We start from the raw sequence: 20,312 nt of genomic DNA, 5'->3' as shown, positions 1-20,312 counted from the left end.
CCCTCCGTCTCTCGGCAAGCAGTGCTCTTGTTTTTTTCTCACAGGCGTCTACGGAACGACCTCGACCTGCATACGTCCGAAGCGAACGCTGCTACGAACTGCCTGCGGAGAACTGTCGTCCTTTCCATCTCATTCAAAAAGCGAGAGGGTATCGCGCGCCCAGCTTGACGGATGAGGCACAAACAGCCCGTCCCAGCAGAAATGATGTCGCCAGGAATCTTCATGACGGAGACCGTACACACTGCTTCGTCTGCAGCGTCCTACTCGATAGACGGCTAAGAGTCGATCGTGCCTTCACCCGGATTTCTCTTTTTTCCCACACAATTCTACGAAAAGCTCCTCTTTTTGTTGATCCTCGTACGACACACGACCATAACCCTCGAGTACGTTGACAAGGCCGAATCTTGCAATCGTGAGTCTCATCAGCTGACGAGAAGGTAAAACCCACGTGAAGGGTAACGACAAAATTATATTCGTGTGGCATCCTTCATATACATGATTGTTATCGATGGTCTTGCGTTAGATGAACTAAGCCAGCGCCTGCTTGCTTAAACAAAACAGAGTCGGGCTGCATTATACTACATGGCGTACTGGAGACAGTACTGCAAGACGAAGGCCAATCTGTCGCATTCTACAGCGTTGCTTGGTGACTGATGAACCCCAGCACGCCATTCTGTCGCTCAAAAACGGACAGCAAACAAGAAACACAGGACAATGTTACGACTTTTCTTCACATGGTGGGCCATCCGAGGTCCCTTCACCTTCGCAGCATCCTCCGGCCCTCATCACTGTCTCACCCACTTGACAGGTCCCGAATAGATGAACAGCTGCATTCTCCCACAGAAGAGTCGCACAGTTTTGTCGGGTCTGATTAATGCGCCTTCGATATCTGTGAGAGTGGTCTGGAGGACACATCTGCCACGACAACCCAAGTGTCGATCAATAGATCGATCGAGCGTTTGGGCGAGTAGAGAGCTGGCGGATGTTTTCCTTAGGCCCTCTCTCGTTTTCTACATCTCCTTGCGACGCAGGGTTATTCGCAGAATAATATGACCGATCTTTTGCACCCGTACACCGTGCTCTTGGGAATCGAGTGCGGTGTAACCGTACTTTTATCTTTTGTCGCTGCAAAGACTGCCTTCGTCTCGTCATCGACTTCGGGCATCCTTTATTTTTGCCACCCCGATAGCGGCAACCTGTGCAAAAGAGGCTGATAGAGCTATAAAGCTGAGTGTTGCAATTTTGTGGAGCCGGTCGTGGCAACTACCTACCTCAGTAAACGCAGGCTCTAGTGTGGAAGTCATTTTGCTGATACCACCACCAATTCAACCTTTATTTTTCAGACAACACCCGACGGACTTCGCAGTTTGTAATTGTTTGACGAAGCTGGGGTTCCTCTGTGCAAGTCACACGAAAGCAGCAACACAGTACGTGTTGAGTAAAATATTGCACTAACTAGAGTAACTAATGAACAGTCGATTAATAAGAGGACTAACACGTAGCAAAAAAAAACTTAAATTGCGTACATACGTAGGCAATTCATGCAAATTTACAAAAATCTATTGATCTATTGTTGCGCAAAAACCTATGGAGAATATACATCTGTTCTTATTTACGCAATGTGACATTCATAAATTATCAAAATCCACGTGTGCGACTTCTCAGGAAGCGTCTGAATCGTTGGGTGTGTTGAGCGGGATTGATGAGCTATAGCTTATGTTACGTTATAAAAGAAAGGGAAGACACGGCAACTGCCTCGTTATGGTGTGCGCCTGAACTCCGCCGTGCGGGAAGAGATGAATGACCGGCGAAGCGGTGGTCTCGGGTTCGAACCCCGCATAAGTGTGAATTTTTCTTTAACTGCGAAGTTTCTGTGAAAGCTGTATAGCTTTGCTTTGTAGCCGTATGGCTGCGCTTGGGTGGATGACAACGTAATTACTCCCTATATTACAAATCTACTCCACCTAGGGCGATTCCCCTAAACATTTGACCAACATGAATGAAAAGAGGAGCAGAGAAAGAAGTGCAGTCCCATACCACGTATGGTAATTATTAAACTTCAATGGCCAACCAACGATGGCAAACTATTAAACTTCAATCCAGCATTGCATACGCCCGCTGCGTGTTGGATTTGAGGCTTGAAATTTACAGAAGCGCAGTAACTACCTTGTTGTATTGCTTCCCCTTTCAGGAAGCCGAACGGCCGGTTTAAAACCCGGCAGTCAAGGCTAAAAGTTCGTTAGCTGGCGTTGAATGACATCAGCAAAGAGGGAATATAGAAAAAAAAATAAAAGAGTGCGTGTGGTTTCTCCGACGTTTCATGTGCGCTCCGTGGTCGAAACGGTGCCACGCAAAACAAACTTTCTTTTATTGCGAAAGCAATACTACACTCATGAACGGCCTTTCGCGTAGCGGTGGCCGGTAGCCACGTTTGACCTTTAGAATGAGCTCTGACTTCATACCAGGGTGATAGATGGGCTACCAAGTCGAGTCGTCGCGCAGCGGCCGCCGGTAGCCACGCGTGACATTTAGAATGACCTCTGACGTCATGCCATGCCTAGTGACGTCATACCAGGGTGAGAGATGGGCTACCAAGTCGAGTCGTCGCACAGCGGCCGCTGGTAGCCACGCGTGACCTGTAGACGCGGCGCACTGCGTTCCTTCTTTAGACGCGGCGCGCCGCATTCCTTCCGTTAGAGGCGCTGCGCTCGCTTTCGCAACCTACCAGGCTTAAAGCTAAGCCCTCGCCATTTTATTGCAGCGAACAGTGCCAGGTGGATCTGTGGAGCAAGCCGAATACACAAGCGCTGGCGAAAGATTGAAGGGTCACCATACGGCCAACTTTCCTTTTTATTTTTTTCCTTTAACTCCCAGGCTGTTTTTTTTCCCTCAGCAATCACCTCATAAGAGAAGTTTGTTTGGACTCTCGATCAAAAAGGGACATCCGTGCTTTTGGCATACTAGACTCGCCCGATGCACCCCCGCCCCGCCAAGTGGAGCTGATATGGGTGCCCGCGCACTCCGGGAATCCCGGAAACGAGCCCGCCAACCTTTTAGCCCGAGGTTCTTTAATCCGGGCTCAGGTGCCCTCGGATCGGGGATTCACGAAGGAGCGCATGCACTCATTCAGCGAGCTGACGCAGGCCTGCAGAGCCTCACGCCAGCTCTACCCCCCGCCCCACCCCTACCTAGATAACAAACACGCAACGCTCTGGCGCAGACTACAGACACACTCTCTTCCCTCACCCCTTACCCTAGCCCACTATCATCCCTCCTTTCCCACTCCGGCATGCGCCCTATGCCCAGAACCCTTCGCCTCTTCCCTCCACATCCTTTCGCTCTGCCCGGCGGACCCTCCCCCGCGGGACCTAGAGAACCTCAAGACCTGGGAGGACTGGGAGACCCTGCTGCGCTCGGAGGACCCGGCCGTGCAGACCATCGCAATCGGCCGGGCTGCCAGTGTTATGGACCTTAGGAACATAAACACTTGAGTACAGTGGGGTCGTGCGGGGACCCTGGGGCGTGCCCCGAATTCCTTGTGCAATAAAGTTTTTTCTCTCTCTCTCCCTCTACAAAAACAAAGGTACATTGCGGCAACTGATGACGCCCTATTCACACACACTCACAGGGAACGTAACATCATTCTTACTGCTTCTTCAATCAGTTGCTTTCGCGCACACGCGCCCCTGCGCCACGATGTAAAACACGCGTGAGTGCCCCGGCCATGTTTAAATTCTACTCCCACTGCTCATCTGCATCCTTGCGACCGAAGACAAGCACTCCACGGTCGCGTGCGATGCCTCATAACCCTCATATCTCTTGCTCTGGGGTTAAGGTTAAAACAAGAAATGACATGACAGTCACCACGTGTCAACGCGATTTTCAGCGACAGTTGTTAATGCGATACGTTGTGGTTGAGGATATAGCCGCGTTTACATGAATGCGACAGAAGTCGACTCCAGTCCGCTTTTCGAGGGAAAGTGCAAAAACGTCGATGAAGAGAGTAGAGGGCGAGGTCGTTTGCGCACCAGCGTATACAGCTCGTTCGGTCGAAAAGCCGTCGGCGTCGTAGTTGTATCAAGGCGAAAGCCTTTAATGCCTCATACTCTCGTGACCAAGACGTATTAGCAAATGTGTCCTCAAAAGGCCAGAGAAGAGCATCCAACTGGCACTCTTTTCGTGGGCCCAGGAAGTCGCCCCCACCTGGGGGCCACACCAAGCCCACCTGCCCTAAATCCCTCCAATCTATGGCAATAAAGTTGTTTCTCTCTCTCTCTCTCTCTCCGCGTTTCGGATGCATGCCTTATATGGGCATATACCAATCAACAGCCAATCGTTACTTAATCGCGTGCAATAGAGACATCAGAACATGATATAAAGGGATTTCATGATTCCATCATTGTACTTAATGACTAATTGGTAATTAGTAGTAGTTAAGAATGAATGAATGAATGAATGAATGAATGAATGAATGAATGAATGAATGAATGAATGAATGAATGAATGAATGAATGAAAAACTTTATTGTATAAGGGTTCTTTCTTGCAGCGTAGGTGGAGCCCTCAGTCCAGGGCCCCAGCGGCCTTTGCAGTCTTGCAAGCCCTGTCGATCAGCTTGAGCTGCTCTTCAGGCTTCGAGCTGGACAGCGCAGCCTCCCACTGCTCCGGTGTTGGTGTGTTGTTTATCGGCGCTGCCTGCATTCTCTGACAGGCCCATGTAACGTGGTAAAGCTTTGGGTGTTCACCGCATAGCGGGCATTAAGAAGTGGTATGTGGGACTGTGCACTGCGCCTGTACAGTACGGTCCACTGTTAAAGGGAACGTGCGATCGCGCGGCTTCCGTGCTTTGCGAAGCACTGCCGCCCAGAACGTGCGATAATTGACGACACAAGATGCATGCACAGTAACCACGTCAGCTGGTCTTTTCGCGCGTGTGCCTGATGCCGCCCATTCTCGCGGCATCAAGGCAACATAGCTTCGCGAAGCGCGGAGGCCACGCGATCGTATGTTCCCTTTAACAATGGACCGTACTGTACATTAACAAACAATAATTAAATAGTGTGCTAGTTAAGATCATGTTAACTATCACTAATCATACATTAACTAGTGTCCCGAAATGTGCAAGTCATGCTTATTTGCCCATCACTATAAGTTAGACGTTTATACATGCCTTGCACGTGTCGTCACTTCCGGCCATCTGAGGCGCTTGCGGCCATGCTGCCGAACCATTCCTCCGTCCGCATGCGTCCGCTCCGTAGACCCGTGACACCGGACCGCTCCCGAGACGCTTTGGATTATTCCTACATATTCGGACGCGATGCCTCCTCCTCAGAGGAATGAGCCGTTCAATGCGAGCTATTTCTCTGAACTTGTTGGATCGGCGCGCGTACGCTATGAAGAAAAAGTGCAAATGTGCGACGGTAGAGATCCGTACACGCTGCGACTGGGTGTTGATACAACGATGGACGCTGATGTGTTCCCTGAAGTGACTCACGGGGACATCGTGAACTATTTAGTGTACTCCTCTAGTTTTGTGACATTAGAAGAAATGAAAGCATTCAAATCATTAGAGGCGCATAACTATTTCACCAGCGGGTGGGTGAGAAGCCTATCTGCGGTGCGCCTACAAGACGAAAAGGTGCTTCTGCTCGGAGAGGTAAGCTCAGGGAACTTTTCTGGCATGTCTCTCAGTGAACATACGCAAAAAAATGACTGTTGGAATTTATGCAAATGAAAAATAAACCGTGCTTCTGCCTGTGGCGGCAGCGCTTAGTGAGAGGAAAATTTCAAAACGTCCGCGAAGGGAAATTTACGGAGCACGGCGATTAGTAGAAATTTCACTGCAAAAATGCAGTAATGAAGATAAACTATGCCTGTCCGCTTACAATGCTGGAGCACTGGAAACTTGTTCTGTCCGAGACCACTTTGTCTGCTGTGCATATGCTCATTTTGTGCAAACAAAGAAAGTGCACTGTTATGTACAACTTTACAATATTTTCGCAGGTCAACCATTCCCAAAGGCTCAGCGACCACCCACTTAAAGGGGCTGCTAAACACTGCCTGGGGGAATACCGGCTATACTTCAGGTGGGTTCTTTATGTCACACAGATGCTGACTTAAAAAGAATTACAGGAATCGATGCACAGGAACGGGAGTTATTCAGTGAAGAAATTTCAAAATACAAGCAAACAAAACGCTGCCCTCAACTCGATTTTGGCGGGGCTTCCCACTCCTATTTCGCTCTCCCAATGACGGCACCTGGCGCAACCAATCAAAACAGCCAGGCAGAGCACGTCGCGGAAGTTTGTACTCCATGGTTGCCTGCTCTCTAACAGACTGGCAGCGTTGTTTCCATGCCAGAGCGCCCCTGGTGGTGTATTTTTATTTTACTTGCTTTGCAGGGCTTTTAATCTAAGACAAACAAATTGTTTTTGTTGATCTAATATAAAACGCAGACAGGTGACAAAATGTGTCTCTATTTTTCACACAATTTGCAGTATATTTACTGTTTGTCCGGTCATCAAGCTCGCGCCAGGTGATGTCATATCCGCTGCTAAAAACCCGCCACTGTGTGGCGACACCATCAGAGCCATGAAGTTGTTTTTGGGAGGACATTAAAATATTAAAAAACGGAATGTACGCGGTATTACCGACGCTATTAGCACCATTATAACACACTGTATGCAATCAACAGGCAAAACAGTTAACTAAGATTGTGTTTCTGGGCCCCTTTAAAGCCTGGATATTATGCAAGGCAAATGGCACTGTGCTTGTTGCTCATTGCACCTGCATGGCAGGTACAGGTGAGACGTGCTCGCATGTTGGAGCTTGTCTCTTTGCTGCGGAAACTGGAGTGCGCATGAGAGACTCAGTTTCATGCACCCAGAAAAAGAACATCTGGCTGCCAGCCTATGTTGAAAAGGTGCAGTTTAAACGGCTGAGAAACATAAACTTCACTTCATCGAGGGGGCGCAAAGAACAGATGGATGGCACACGTGCTGAAGGCCAGCAGAAGAGGAGGAGATTGGAAATTCCAGGACCTTCTCCGGAGGAGCTGAGTGCACTTTATAATGACATCGGGAAAGATGGTGCAGTACCAGCGCTTTTCTCTGTGCTTGAGGATAGATGCGATGTGTTCCAGGAACCAATTAAAAAGCCAGCAGCACACCTAAGAAATCTCTTCACTGACGATGCGTTAGGCGACAGCTACGAGGTGCTCGTGAACAGAGCAAAGGACTTCATGTCTACTTTCAGTATTTCGGAGGACACCGTTAAGGAAGTAGAGTCTTTAACGAAACAGCAGAGTGACTCTCCACAATGGTTCCTTCACAGAGCAGGAAGAGTAACTGCTTCTTTTATGAAGAAAGCATGCCACACGAGAGTAGCAAATCCTAGTGTGTCCCTAATCAAAGAGATTTGCTACCCAGAAGCCCAAACTATGAAGCTGCCAGCTATCATGTGGGGTAGAAGTCATGAGGCGGATGCCTTAGCGGCTTACGCACGTAGTGAAGGCACAAAACATGAAAATTTTAAACTGTCTAAGTCAGGCCTGCACCTCAGCACTAGGTATCCTTTTGCTGGGGCTACACCAGATGCTCTGGTTTCATGCAGCTGCTGCGGAAAAGGTGTGGCAGAGTTCAAATGCCCATACGTGCTTAGGAATGCAACTGCATTCACTGATGAAAACACGTGCCTGACTGAAGTCAATGGAATCATGCAGCTTCAGAAAACACACGAATATTATTATCAAGTTCAGACACAGATGGCTGTGTGCCAGGTGAAGTATTGCGATTTTGTAGTTTGGGCACCGAGTCTTCTTCACATCGAACGCATCAAGTGGGATGAAGATTTCTGTGAAAATATTTTCTCAATTTCAGAGAGGTTTTTTGTGAACGCAGTGCTCCCCGAACTGTATGCAAAGTATTTCACCAGGCAGAAGAACAGTGTTGGAACAACTGCATTGCGTGAACAAGTGAATTGCTTTTGCAATGGACCAGAGACTGGAAAAATGGTTGCTTGCGACAGTGAAGCCTGCATATACAAATGGTTCCATTTTTCTTGCGTTGGACTAACACGAGCGCCTAAAACAAAGCAGTGGTACTGCCCACAGTGCAGAGAAAGCAACGAGAAGCAGTGTGCTTAATTTTGGTTTTCTTGCATACGGCAGTTGTGGTGGCAGAGGCTTCAGTGTGCTTCAGACTGTTGTCCAACTTTTATGCGTCTGTACAGCGGATGTTTAGTTGTCTTGACATCCTGACTTTATCTAGCTTGTTTTTTTTCTAACCTTATTGTGCGTTACTCACGACAGTATCATTCGTCAGCAGCTATTGTTTCATTTCTTGTAATAAGGGAGTAATTACTCATTGGCATCCACCCCGAGCGCAGCCATACGGCTACAAAGGAAAGCTATACAGCTTTCTCAGAAACTTCGTAGTTAAAGAAGAATTCGTCCTGGACCGGGGTTCGAACCCAGGGCCACTGCTACACCGGAGGACCACCGCTACACCATTTCTTGCTGCCCAACTTTAAAACTTGTCTGCATTTTCGTTACTGTGGTTGTTTTTTTTTTGCCGAAATATGCGACTTGCTCCTGTTTTGTCATTTTCTTTAGTGTTTGTATAATGCATATTGCCTTGCTGGACTACAATTTCCTTTGTGTTCACACATACTTGCACTGTGTTATTTTCGTGTATATGATGTCCCTCTCCTGCGACGGCCTCAAATGTGAGGCTAGCAGTATTGTGAAGACGAAGACGACCGTTCTGCTTAGCGGCGGCGCTGCCATCGCTGCGCGTGCTGTGTTCTCGCCTTCGCCGACCACGGACTGTTGCCGCTCTGCTCCTGAGGTCCCAGTGCCTTTAACAAACCCCCATCCTACATTTGGTGGAGTCGCCGGGTAACGATATCGGCTCTGGAGCTCCGTAGCCGCACTCTTCCGACACCTGCGATGCCTGTAGACATCCAACACCAAGCCGTGCAAGCAGGCCCACCGACTGTCATCTGTGCCGGCTCCCTTCGCCAAAGGGACCCGGCTATCTTCAGCGGCACAGATGACCATGACGTGGAAGACTGGCTCGCATCCTACGAGCGGGTGAGCCTGTATAACAAGTGGGATGACGAGACAAAGCTCAACAATGTAATTTTTTATCTTACCGGCGTCGCAAACTTATGGTACCGCAACCATGAAGGGGACGTTGCGACTTGGTCAGCCTTCAAGACGAAGTTCTCAGAAGTGTTTGGTCGCCCAGCTGTCAGACAACTTCGCGCCGAACAACGCTTGCGTGAACGGTCGCAGCAGGTCGGCGAAAGCTTCACTAGCTACATAGAAGATGTAATCGCCCTCTGCAACCGAGTGAACGTCAGCATGCCGGAAGCTGACAAGATCAAGCAGATCTTGAAAGGCATTGTTGATGACGCCTTTCAAATGCTGCTCGCTCGGGACTTGCGCACCGTTTCGGAAGTCATCACGCTGTGCCAGAGCTTCGAGGAGCTGCGTAAGCAGAGGGTCCTGACTCGTCAGCACTCAGCTCAGCCAGAGTCACTTTCTGGACTGACACCCGCAGCTGACAGCTCCTATCTGCTGCAGCAAATGAAGGACTTTGTACGTGAGGAGGTGGCCCGTCAGCTTTCGCTTTTGCCTAGCCCTCAAGGGTCGCCACCATATTTGGCCCCGGCTCTCCAACATGCAATTCGAGAGCAGGTTGCTGAGGTGCTTCCGTCAGCGCATTCATCACCACCTGTCGCAGCTCCGCTGGCGTACGCTGACGCCGCCCCAAGACCAGTCGCCACCCCTCTCAATTATGGCAACGTCGCCCCAAAACCTGTCGCCCGTCCAATGACTTACGCTGAAGTTGTCGCACAACCTCGGCCGCCTACGTACCCTATTATGTCAGTGCCCGTACAAGCGCCGGCCCCTTATCTGCGCCCATCTCCACGAGACCGAGATCCTTGGCGCACGACGGATAACCGGCCTATTTGCTACACTTGCGGATTGCCTGGCCACGTAGCCCGCCATTGCCGTCGCCGTCTCCCAGTTTCGGCACCGCCGGTCGGGTACTGGCCTCCAGCGCGTCAGTACTCCGCGTCTGCTGAGCCCCGTGCGTCCCCGCGTCCTTTCTCCCCCGACCGTTCAGCGATTACCGACCGCCGTTCCCCTTCGCCGCGACGACGCTCCATTTCTCCGATGCGTCGCCGCCCAAGTAATTCTCACGAGGAAAACTAGATGTCGCAGTTCCTGAGGCAAGAACTGCGTCCTCGTCGAACTACCAAAGACCTCAGCTGGCCCCTGCGAACCTTATTGACGTTTCGGTAGAGGGAATTTCTGTCATGGCCCTTGTAGACACTGGCGCCGCAATTTCAGTAATAGACGCAAACCTTTGTCGCCGCTTGAAGAAAGTTAAGACGCCAATTGCCGGTCTCTCGCTGCGCACAGCCAGCGCTCAGCACATCAAGCCGTCGGCAGCTTGCACCGCTCGAGTTTTAATTCAGGATGTCCTCTACACGATCGAGTTCGTCGTACTGCCGTGTTGTTCTCACTCTGTTATTTTGGGCTGGGATTTCCTTTCTCGTCATGCCGCTGTCATCGATTGCGCTCGCGCTGAAGTCGGGTTCTGTGCTCTGCCCCAATCCCTGCCGGACGCTGCTCCTTCACCGCCATGTATTAAAGCCCTCGTCACCGAAGACATCGACCTGCCTCCATGCTCTTCCGTCCTTGTGCGCCTCTTGTGCTCCTTCTCGTGATGACACTGTTCTCTTCACGCCAGCCCATACTTTCCTCCGGCGCAAGTGCCTTCCTCTGCCTTACGCCGTATTGACTATTTCTGCTGGCCTTTCCGTACTGTGGGTCTGTAACCCGTTTCCCTACCCTAGTGCTCTGCGCCGTGGCGAATGTGTCGGCAGTGTCCAACCTGTCGCGGCTATTTTAACCCATGAGGAGACTGCCAGTTCATCGCACATCAGTCTCGCTGCGCTCAGCCCACCATCTTCTACACCCACTCCTTCATCTACCGAACTATTTCTCCGCTCCATCGACGCAGATCTCCCACCGCAGCAGCGCACGCAGCTTGTCGACTTGCTCAACCAGTTCCGCGCCTCCTTCGACTGTCATCACAGCTCACTGGGCCAAACGTCGACTGTCACACATCGCATAGACACAGGTGCCCACGCTCCTCTACGGCAGCGCCCCTATCGTGTGTCGGCACCCGAGCGCCAAGTTATTGAAGATCAAGTCGACCAAATGCTCAAGAGCGGCGTGATTAAACCCTCAAGCAGTCCATGGGCTTCGCCAGTTGTGCTTGTCAAAAAGAAAGACGGCTCCATCCGTTTCTGTGTAGACTACCGCCGCCTTAACAAGATTACGCGCAAGGACGTATATCCCCTGCCACGCATCGATGACGCACTAGACTGCTTGCAAGGTGCCGAGATATTTTCCTCTTTAGATTTACGTTCCGGGTACTGGCAGGTACCATGGAAGAGGCCGATCGCCCCAAGACAGCTTTTGTAACACCTGACGGCCTATATGAATTTACTGTGATGCCTTTCGGTCTTTGTAATGCTCCCGCCACGTTTGAGCGGATGATGGATACCATTCTGCGTGGTCTCAAGTGGAAAACCTGCCTCTGTTACCTCGACGACATCGTCGTGTTTTCGCCTGACTTTGACACTCACCTTTACCGCCTGAAGCACGTTTTGACCTGCCTCTCTGACGCCGGCCTCCAGCTCAACTTAAAGAAGTGCCATTTTGCCGCTCGCCAACTCACCATTTTAGGCCACGTTGTTTCCAAGGAGGGTGTCCGTCCGGACCCGGCTAAACTTCGTGCTGTGGCTGCGTTCCCTCGACCTACTTCTATCAAAGAACTGCGCAGCTTCCTAGGGTTGTGCTCCTACTTCCGTAGGTTCATACGCAACTTTGCCTCAATCGCTGCACCTTTGACACAACTTCTGTCCGGCAGTTCCGATCTTTCGCAATGGTCCCAAGTGTGTGACGACGCCTTCGATTCCTTGCGCCGTATGCTCACTGCCCCACCGATCCTTCGCCATTTCGACCCGACCGCACCCACCGAGGTCCATACTGACGCCAGTGGGGTAGGCCCCGGCGCCGTACTCGCGCAACGTAAACCTGGCTTCGCCGAATACGTCGTTGCCTATGCCAGCCGCACGATCACAAAGGCTGAATCTAATTACTCGGTCACTGAAAAAGAGTGTCTGGCGATAGTTTGGGCCCTTACCAAGTTCCGCCCTTACCTCTACGGCCGCCCGTTTGAAGTCGTGACCGACCACCACGCGCTGTGCTGGCTGTCCTCTCTGAAAGACCCATCCGGTCGCCTCGCGAGGTGGGCCCTTCGCCTCCAGGAATACGACATCCGCGTCGTGTATCGTACTGGCCGCAAACATCAAGACGCCGATGCTCTATCGCGCTGCCCACTCCCAGCCAATACTTCGAGCCTTTCAACCTTAGACGCCTCCTCACCGATGCTTCACATCAGCGCCATGCCTTCGGCGCAGCGTGCCGACCCATGGATCTCTTCTCTTCTTGACTTCCTCACAAACCCTACGGCTGCTTCTCCGTCGCGTGCTCTTCGCCGCCATGCTTCCCATTTCTCAATTCGTGATAACCTCCTTTATCGCCGCAACTACAGCTCAGATGGCCGCAAGTGGTTGCTAGTTATTCCCCGTCACCTTCGCTCGGAAGTTTGCGCCCATTTTCACGCTGACCCGGAGTGTGGTCATGTCGGAGTGTTCAAGACCTACGCTCGCATCCGGCTACGATATTATTGGCGTGGCATGTACACCTTCATCCTCAAATACGTGCGCTCGTGCCTTACCTGTCAACGTCGCAAGCCGCCACCTCAACGTTCTGCTGGAGAATTGCAGCCGCTACCCTACCCGCCACGCCCATTTGACCGCGTCGGCATTGATTTATACGGCCCCCTTCCGTACACTTCGGCCGGCAACCGTTGGGCTATCGTCGCGGTTGACCATTTGACAAGGTATGCCGAAACCGCCGCCCTTCCAGCTGCCACAGCCTCCGAAGTTGCCTCGTTTATTTTAAACCGATTCATCCTTCGTCATGGCGCCCCTCGCGAATTGCTGAGCGACAGAGGCCGCGCCTTCTTATCCGATGTTGTGAAGGCACTGCTCACCAAGTGCAATGTAATTCATCGCACCACCTCCGCATATCATCCGCAAACCAACGGTCTCACCGAGCGCTTCAACCGTACCCTCGGTGACATGTTATCTATGTACCTCTCTTCAAACCAGTCTAACTGGGATCTTGTGCTTCCGTATGTAACCTATGCGTACAATACCGCAACACAGTCCACTACTGGCTTCTCTCCTTTCTTTCTCCTTTACGGCCGTCACCCTTCTGCTACCATCGACACCATTCTGCCGTACCAACCCGACGCTTCCGAGTATACGCCTCTATCTGAAGCCGCCCAGCACGCCGAAGACTGTCGCCGCATCGCCCGTGCTCTCACAACTGACAACCAGTGCAGAGAGAAATCCCGCCACGACCTCAATCAAACAACGCCACACTTCCCCAATGGCTCCCTTGTGTGGCTCTGGATTCCGACAAATACTCCGTGCCTGTCGTCAAAATTTCTCGCCAAATACCACGGCCCATAACGCGTGTCCTGGCGCGTACATCTCCAGTTAATTACACAGTCGAACCTCTCGTGCCGTCTTCTGATCGCCGCTGCCGTGGACGCGAGACTGTTCATGTCCAGCGCCTCAAGCCATTCTACGACCCAGCCATCCTGCCCGCGCCCTAAGTCGCCAGGTTGGCTCCTCTTTTCCCCGGGGGCAATTGTGAAGACGAAGACGACCGTTCTGCTTAGCGGCGGCGCTGCCATCGCTGCGCGTGCTGTGTTCTCGCCTTCGCCGACCACGGACTGTTGCCGCTCTGCTCCTGAGGTCCCAGTGCCTTTAACAAACCCCCATCCTACAGTATGTTCAAATGAAGAAGTCTTTTCCTCTGTAGTGCATATGTGTACTGTTATCTCAAGAGCTCAGTGTATTATAACCTGTGGCCAGTTACACTTCCCATGTGTTGCTTTGTTTGGGAAATACTGTCTGTCTGTGTTTATGGAGCTGTTGATAGATCAGTGTAAGGCTAACCACACCAGTACCATACAACAGCTGCTGTCTATAAGTGTTATGAAACTGCAGCCAAAACAAGCAAATATGAAGCTTCGCAGCCTTTCACTTCCTGCCATCAAAGAGCTGCCCACTGATTCTGCAACTCCATGTGTAGTACGAACAGTGCAGGTATGACGCATTAACACATGATGTTTGCTTTGGACTTTGAAAATTTTTCTTGACAGTACAACCTGTCATATCCTGAAGCGTCCTTTAACGTGCACTGAACAGCACACAGGGTTTTTTAGTTCATTAGCCATGTCAATCACTGCCACCCAATATTCTTGACAGTACAACTTGTATCCCAACTTTAACGTGCACTAAACAGCACACGGGAACTTTTAGTGTTAGCCATGCCATCCACTGGCGTCAAACTTTTCAGTTGACCCCAAGTCAGTGTAATAAAAAGCTTTGAAGTCTTGCACCAGCTTGGCTACCACTCTGAGTAGAACCTGTTGAACTCATAGAAGTTTTCACATATGAACTGTTCACACATGGCAATGTTTGACGATGAAGTGGTTTATTACAAATACAAAAATGCAAATACAAAAGGAAAGGATACTTGTTGGTCATGGCAACTGTTAAAATTAATTCTAAACACCTGATCTGCAGCTGACAAAAATATAAGGACACGGAAGTATCACATATACCACCAGAAATTGGTATATGCATTCCTCACACAAACTGCAAACCATACCAAACCAGAGCATTACAGTGTGCTCTACTTGTTTATGCCCACACCTGCAAAAATAGGTACAGTGTAACAAAAGTTTGTAGGATGACAAATTGCCGAAAAAATTTAGTTTTGTGTATTCAGGCAAAAAGCATGAGGGCCATGTATGCTCCATTCCATGAAAAAATACCATTTGATTGCCTAGTGAGAGGAGGCACAAATAAATTATTTTCTGCTCATCTGCATCCCATAAACTTCTTCAATGACCACATTCTTGCACTCGTGCATAAATCACCAGTCATGGTGGGCACCCATCAACAGATTCGGGCACATTCCCTTTGCTCGGTTCCTTCAATGCAGCGACAATTGAAAGGCATAAATTGGACAGTGCACAGCACACGGTCACAATTTTGTCGAGTGGAGTGATGCTGTCACCTTGTCGACATGTCACATAGTCGATCGGAATGACACACTTCAGCAACAGAAACTTGTTTCTTATGAGTCCAATTACTCTTTCCACGTGAATGCGTACATTAGCAAGCTTCCTTGTACTTTCCACTTCTGCAGCCGACAGCTGTTTCTTCCCTTTTGTGTATGCTGGCAGATGTAGCCGGGCACAGTAGAAACCAACACTGTCTGCAATGTTAAACCCTCGATCTGCTAGAACGACGTCTCCAGGGAGTAAGTTGTCTAGGAGCCCGCAGTGTTCCGTGATATGTTTGTCACTTACTCGGCCTCCCCAGCCCTCCGAGATGAACGTAACAATACCCTGTGGGGCAATTCCTATCAAGTACTTTGCAGTGTTGTTGCCCTTATAAGTCGACCAGGTTTCACTCCTCGGCAAATATGACGACGGCCTCTCAATCTTGATCTCAAAACAGTCTATGATGACTGCCACATCACTGCCGAATGAATCATAAAATGTTTGCGGCATGGTGCGCTGCAGCGCACTTCGTTCAGGCCACATAACTTGAGACTTCAAGCGGCAGTAAGCTACATGAAGCCACTTGTCGAAAATGCGTGAGACAGTAGATTCAGACACATTGAATCTGAAGGCCAGGTCAGCATTTTGAAGACTTAGCTTGATCTTCATTAGGAAAAGCACGAATTCTTGAAACTTTGCCAGGCTGTTGTTCACACTATGTGAAACAAATGGTTCTAGCATTTTGAAAATGGCAAGAAGCATCGTGAAGCTTGTCATCCCTGTGTAGAACACTACCTTGGGCTCTGAACTTCTCAATGATTCTTCTGTCATCTCAAGCTGCACCTTTTCGGAACGTCCAGTGTACAAGCAGTCGTTGAGTCTGATGCATTCCTGTTCCAATGCCCCAATGTCGCTCATGCCCATATCTGTCTGCACATAAACACCTGGAAGAGAACGTTCATCGTTTAGCGGTCGTGTGAAAGAACGAGTTGGCAAAGGGCCAGACTGCAGGACGACCACGTAATTATTTCTTAAGGTAAGGCTATGAAGGCATGGTGCAAGGCCGACTCACCTGTTTCTTCTTCTCCGGCGTCGACCTCCTCAGCCTGCTGCGGCGATGGGGGAACATCGGGCACGGGTGCGGCGACGCCGCACGGCTCTTCCGACCCAGTCATCTCGGTCTCGGCACGTCGTTTTCGCTGCCGCCGTTGCTGGCTGCGCTCGTGGCGATCCGAGCCGACTCGCCTAGTGTTGTAGCCGAGCTGCAATGACGGGGCCCAGTCTGGGTTCGTGTTTTCAAACAAATCGGCCGGCGCCCCTGCAATCAAAATCAGGGTGTAGTCCTTGCTTCCCAAGTTTTCGCTAACTTTTAGTTCATGACACAAGTCACTTACCTGTTATGAAGTGCGCTCCGCACACACGTAAGTTGGGGTTGTCCGGGTCCAAATCAGCTCGCTTAATACGTGACAGCCACAATGTGCGCCGATTTGTACTAAGCGTCTTTGAACGCTCGTACTTGTCTGCTATGATCCTCGGAATTCGGTAGAAATTTGAGTTCGTCGGCTTCTTCTTTCTCCTTGAGCTGTCGCTACGGTTTGAGCAACCAACTACAGCGCACAAAACCATACTGAAGCTGTGGAGAGACGCAGACAAAAACGACGCGAGCTGACAAATGCTTTCACTATAGTGTACTAGATATTCTAGTACACTATACTTTCACGCCGCAGTAAGCTAGAAGCGGAAAGGCGGCGATGGTTCGGCAGCATGGCCGACTAGCAGCCGACGGCTACCGGATGTGACGTCGGTGCAAGCTATGTATAGACCTTTCATAGACACTGTATCGAACATTCTAGAGAGTTCCAAAACTTGACAGGTGAGTGACAGGACTTTATGGATGGCATTAGAACAATAGTAAATACCAATTAGCCCAATTAACATTTCTAGTCAGACCACATGAATAAATAACCCGAGTAGGAAATTGGTCGAGTTAGGGAATCGAACCAGGGTCTCCGGAGTGCGAGACGAGCACGCTAACCACTCCACCATGCAAGCTTTTTTTTCTATATTGAACCACTCCACCATGCAAGCTCGATGGCTTGGAATGAACCAAGGCGCGTCTAGCTAATACGGCGTCTTCGCTCACTCCCATCTTCCTCCCTTCCCTTACGGCGAGGTTCAGGTGTCCACCGAGATATGCGAGAAAGGTACATTTCCTTTCCTCAAAAACCAATTTACCGTCGAGCAAGGCGTAGAGCCGAATGGGCGATAGCGTTCAGTGGACTCCCCGGCAGCGTTGCAAGACGCTGTCGCGCTCCACTGTTAGAGGCGAAGCTTAACATCTCAACCACACATCAGTGACACAAGCAGCAACACTGCGCTTAAGGCTTTCCCTCACCGCACTTTAGGTCAACAAAGTGCCTCCCTGCTTTTTTTTAAGCATGAAATGCTTTTAGCTCCCGTTGTCGGCAGTGTGGTGACGTCACGCCGAGACCGAGAGCCATCATCCGGGCACTGAAATCCACTCATCCGGGCTCTGAAACGAGAACATCCGGGCACCGTACGAGACTTAACGAGATTTAACGAGACTCTCTAAGCCCTCCTACGCGACCGGCATGCAAGCGCCGGTTGGTCTCCAAACGAAACAAAAAATAACTGCTGCCAGTGCCTTCTCAATGTTTATCAAGATATCAGTGGAGCTGTGGGTTTGATAATGCACGGAATTATAATTTCCGATTTCTAATAACGCGTGCAGAAAGCACATAAGTGCCACGTTACACTTCGTTCTCATACGTGATCTCTTAGGGGCTTCGCGCATCGAAGAAAAGCCGCGCAGGCGCACAGGGGCCCGGGGGAGAAGCGCTGCGTTCAAAGGGCAAGGCATCGCGCCGAACGGGTGGTGGCGTTCCCCCCTTCCTTTACGGTGCGGTTCGGGTGTCCACCGAGATGGCAGAGAATTACTGCGCCATTTCCTTTCCTCAAAAAACCTTGCGTTCAAATGGCAAGGCATCGCGCTGAACGGGTGGTGGCGTTCCTCCCTTCCTGCACGGTGCGGTTCGGGTGTCCACCGAGATGACATTAGGCCCGTAAACATTTCATGCTTACTCTACTCTCGTTTACGGGAGAGGCAGAGATTTTAAGTATGAAATGCTTTTAGCCCCCGTTGTCGGCAGTGTGGTGACGTCACGCCGAGACCGAGAGCCATCATCCGGGCACTGAAATCCACTCATCCGGGCACTGAATTCCACTCATCCGGGCACTGAATTCCAGTCATCCGGGCACTGAAATCCACTCATCCGGGCACTGAATTCCAGTCATTCGGGCACTGAAATCCACTCATCCGGGCACTGAATTCTAGTCATCCGGGCTCTGAAACGAGAACATCCGGGCACCGTACGAGACTTAACGAGATTTAACGAGACTCTCTAAGCCCTCCTACGCGACCGGCATGCAAGCGCCGGTCGGTCTCCAAACGAGACAAAAAATAACTGCTGCCAGTGCCTTCTCAATGTTTATCAAGATACAGCTGTGGGTTTGATAATGCACGGAATTATAATTTCCGATTTCTAATAACGCGTGCAAAAAGCACATAAATGCCACGTTACACTTCGTTGTCATACGTGATCCGGGGGAGAAGCGCTGCGTTCAAAGGGCAAGGCATCGCGCCGAACGGGTGGTGGCGTTCCTCCCTTCCTTTACGGTGCGGTTCGGGTGTCCACCGAGATGGCAGAGAATTACTGCGCCATTTCCTTTCCTCAAAAAACCTTGCGTTCAAATGGCAAGGCATCGCGCTGAACGGGTGGTGGCGTTCCTCCCTTCCTGTACGGTGCGGTTCGGGTGTCCACCGAGATGACATTAGGCCCGTAAACATTTCATGCTTACTCTACTCTCGTTTACGGGAACTGGAACCATACATAAGCGCCACGCCACCTGAAGCAGGTATGGCTGTCCCGAAAAAATTGGTTTTCCGAGCCGCTTTTCTTTTTCACGTCGGCATCGTGAGAAGCACTTGCCTCTTTTCGTTGTGTATAAAGCGATACACTCTGGGAGCCTAGTTGGTGCATGGTTCTGAAAACAGAAGATGCTCAAAACCGACACCCGCCGCGGTGGCTCAGTGGTAAGGCGCTCGTCTACCGAGCCGGAGTACTCGGGTTCGAACCCGACCGCGGCGGCCGCGTTTCGTGGAGGCGAAACGCAAGAGGCGCCAGTGTGCTGTGCGATGTCAGTGCACGTTAAAGATCCCCAGGGGGTCGAAATTATTCCGGAGACCTCCACTACGGCACCTCTTTCTGTCTTTCTTCTTTCACTCCCGCCTTCCTCCCTTCCCTTGCGGCGCGGTTCAGGTGTCCGCCGAGGTATGTGAGACAGGTACTGCGCCATTTCCTCTCCTCAAAAACCAATTTACCAATTTATTTACAAAACCGACAACACAGAAGGAAGACAGACGAAGCGCAGCCAAACAAACTGAACAACTGTCGTGGCAACAGTTGTTTCCTGATGCACTAGACAAGTGCCCTTGCACGGATAGACGTTGAGGGCCATGTGACTAACACAGAAGGATGTGGTGGCATTGCGGGAACAAGTGAAGGATCCTCAAGTAGGGTTTGTTTATCACGTTTGCGAGCAGTCGGTGGCGGCTCATAGTGGCGTTTTTGCAATTTTAAGGCGAAAGCCTTTAATGACTCATACTGTCGTTAGCAGCCGTGTCGGCAGATCTGTCCGCGTTTTGACGGGTGTCCACCGAGATATGCGATACAGTTACTGCTTAATTTCTTTTCCTTTCCTAAGATATTCACTTTCAATATTCACTTTCTTCATTACGGCCCGTGCCGCCGCGTTGGCTCAGTGGTTATGGTGCTCGGCTGCTGACCCAAAAGACGGGGGTTCGATCCCGGCCGCGGCGGCTACAATTTCTTTGGAGGAGAAATTCTAGAGGCCCGTGCACTGTGCGATGTCAGTGCACGTTAAAGAACCCCAGGTGGTCGAAATTTCCGGAGCCCTCCACTACGGCGTCTCTCATAGCCTAAGTCGCTTTGGGACGTTAAACCCCATAAACCAAACCAAACCAAACCATTACGGC

The 20,312-nt window shown here is 50.6% G+C and overlaps 1 protein-coding gene and 1 pseudogene across 1 annotated transcript; one reads left to right on the top strand and one right to left on the bottom strand.

The window, feature by feature from the left end:
- Positions 1 to 5,215: 5,215 nt before the first annotated feature.
- On the top strand, positions 5,216 to 7,696 carry LOC149332769 (uncharacterized; annotated as a pseudogene).
- A 7,320-nt stretch (positions 7,697 to 15,016) lies between these two features.
- On the bottom strand, positions 15,017 to 16,876 carry LOC149332768 (uncharacterized). The gene is made up of 3 exons (XM_089555872.1): positions 16,630 to 16,876; positions 16,308 to 16,553; positions 15,017 to 16,179 (listed from the first exon to the last, which is right to left on the bottom strand). Exons 1-3 carry the CDS (start codon positions 16,859 to 16,861, stop codon positions 15,110 to 15,112), a joined length of 1,548 nt encoding a protein of 515 aa, XP_089411998.1. The 5' UTR covers positions 16,862 to 16,876; the 3' UTR covers positions 15,017 to 15,109.
- Positions 16,877 to 20,312: the final 3,436 nt, after the last annotated feature.

Source organism: Amblyomma mixtum, chromosome 8, assembly GCF_055824585.1.
Source record: "Amblyomma mixtum isolate Tamu chromosome 8, ASM5582458v1, whole genome shotgun sequence".
Taxonomy (NCBI): domain Eukaryota; kingdom Metazoa; phylum Arthropoda; class Arachnida; order Ixodida; family Ixodidae; genus Amblyomma; species Amblyomma mixtum.
The sequence above is the reverse complement of the archived record's forward strand: the minus strand, read 5'-3'. Positions and strand labels throughout refer to the sequence as shown.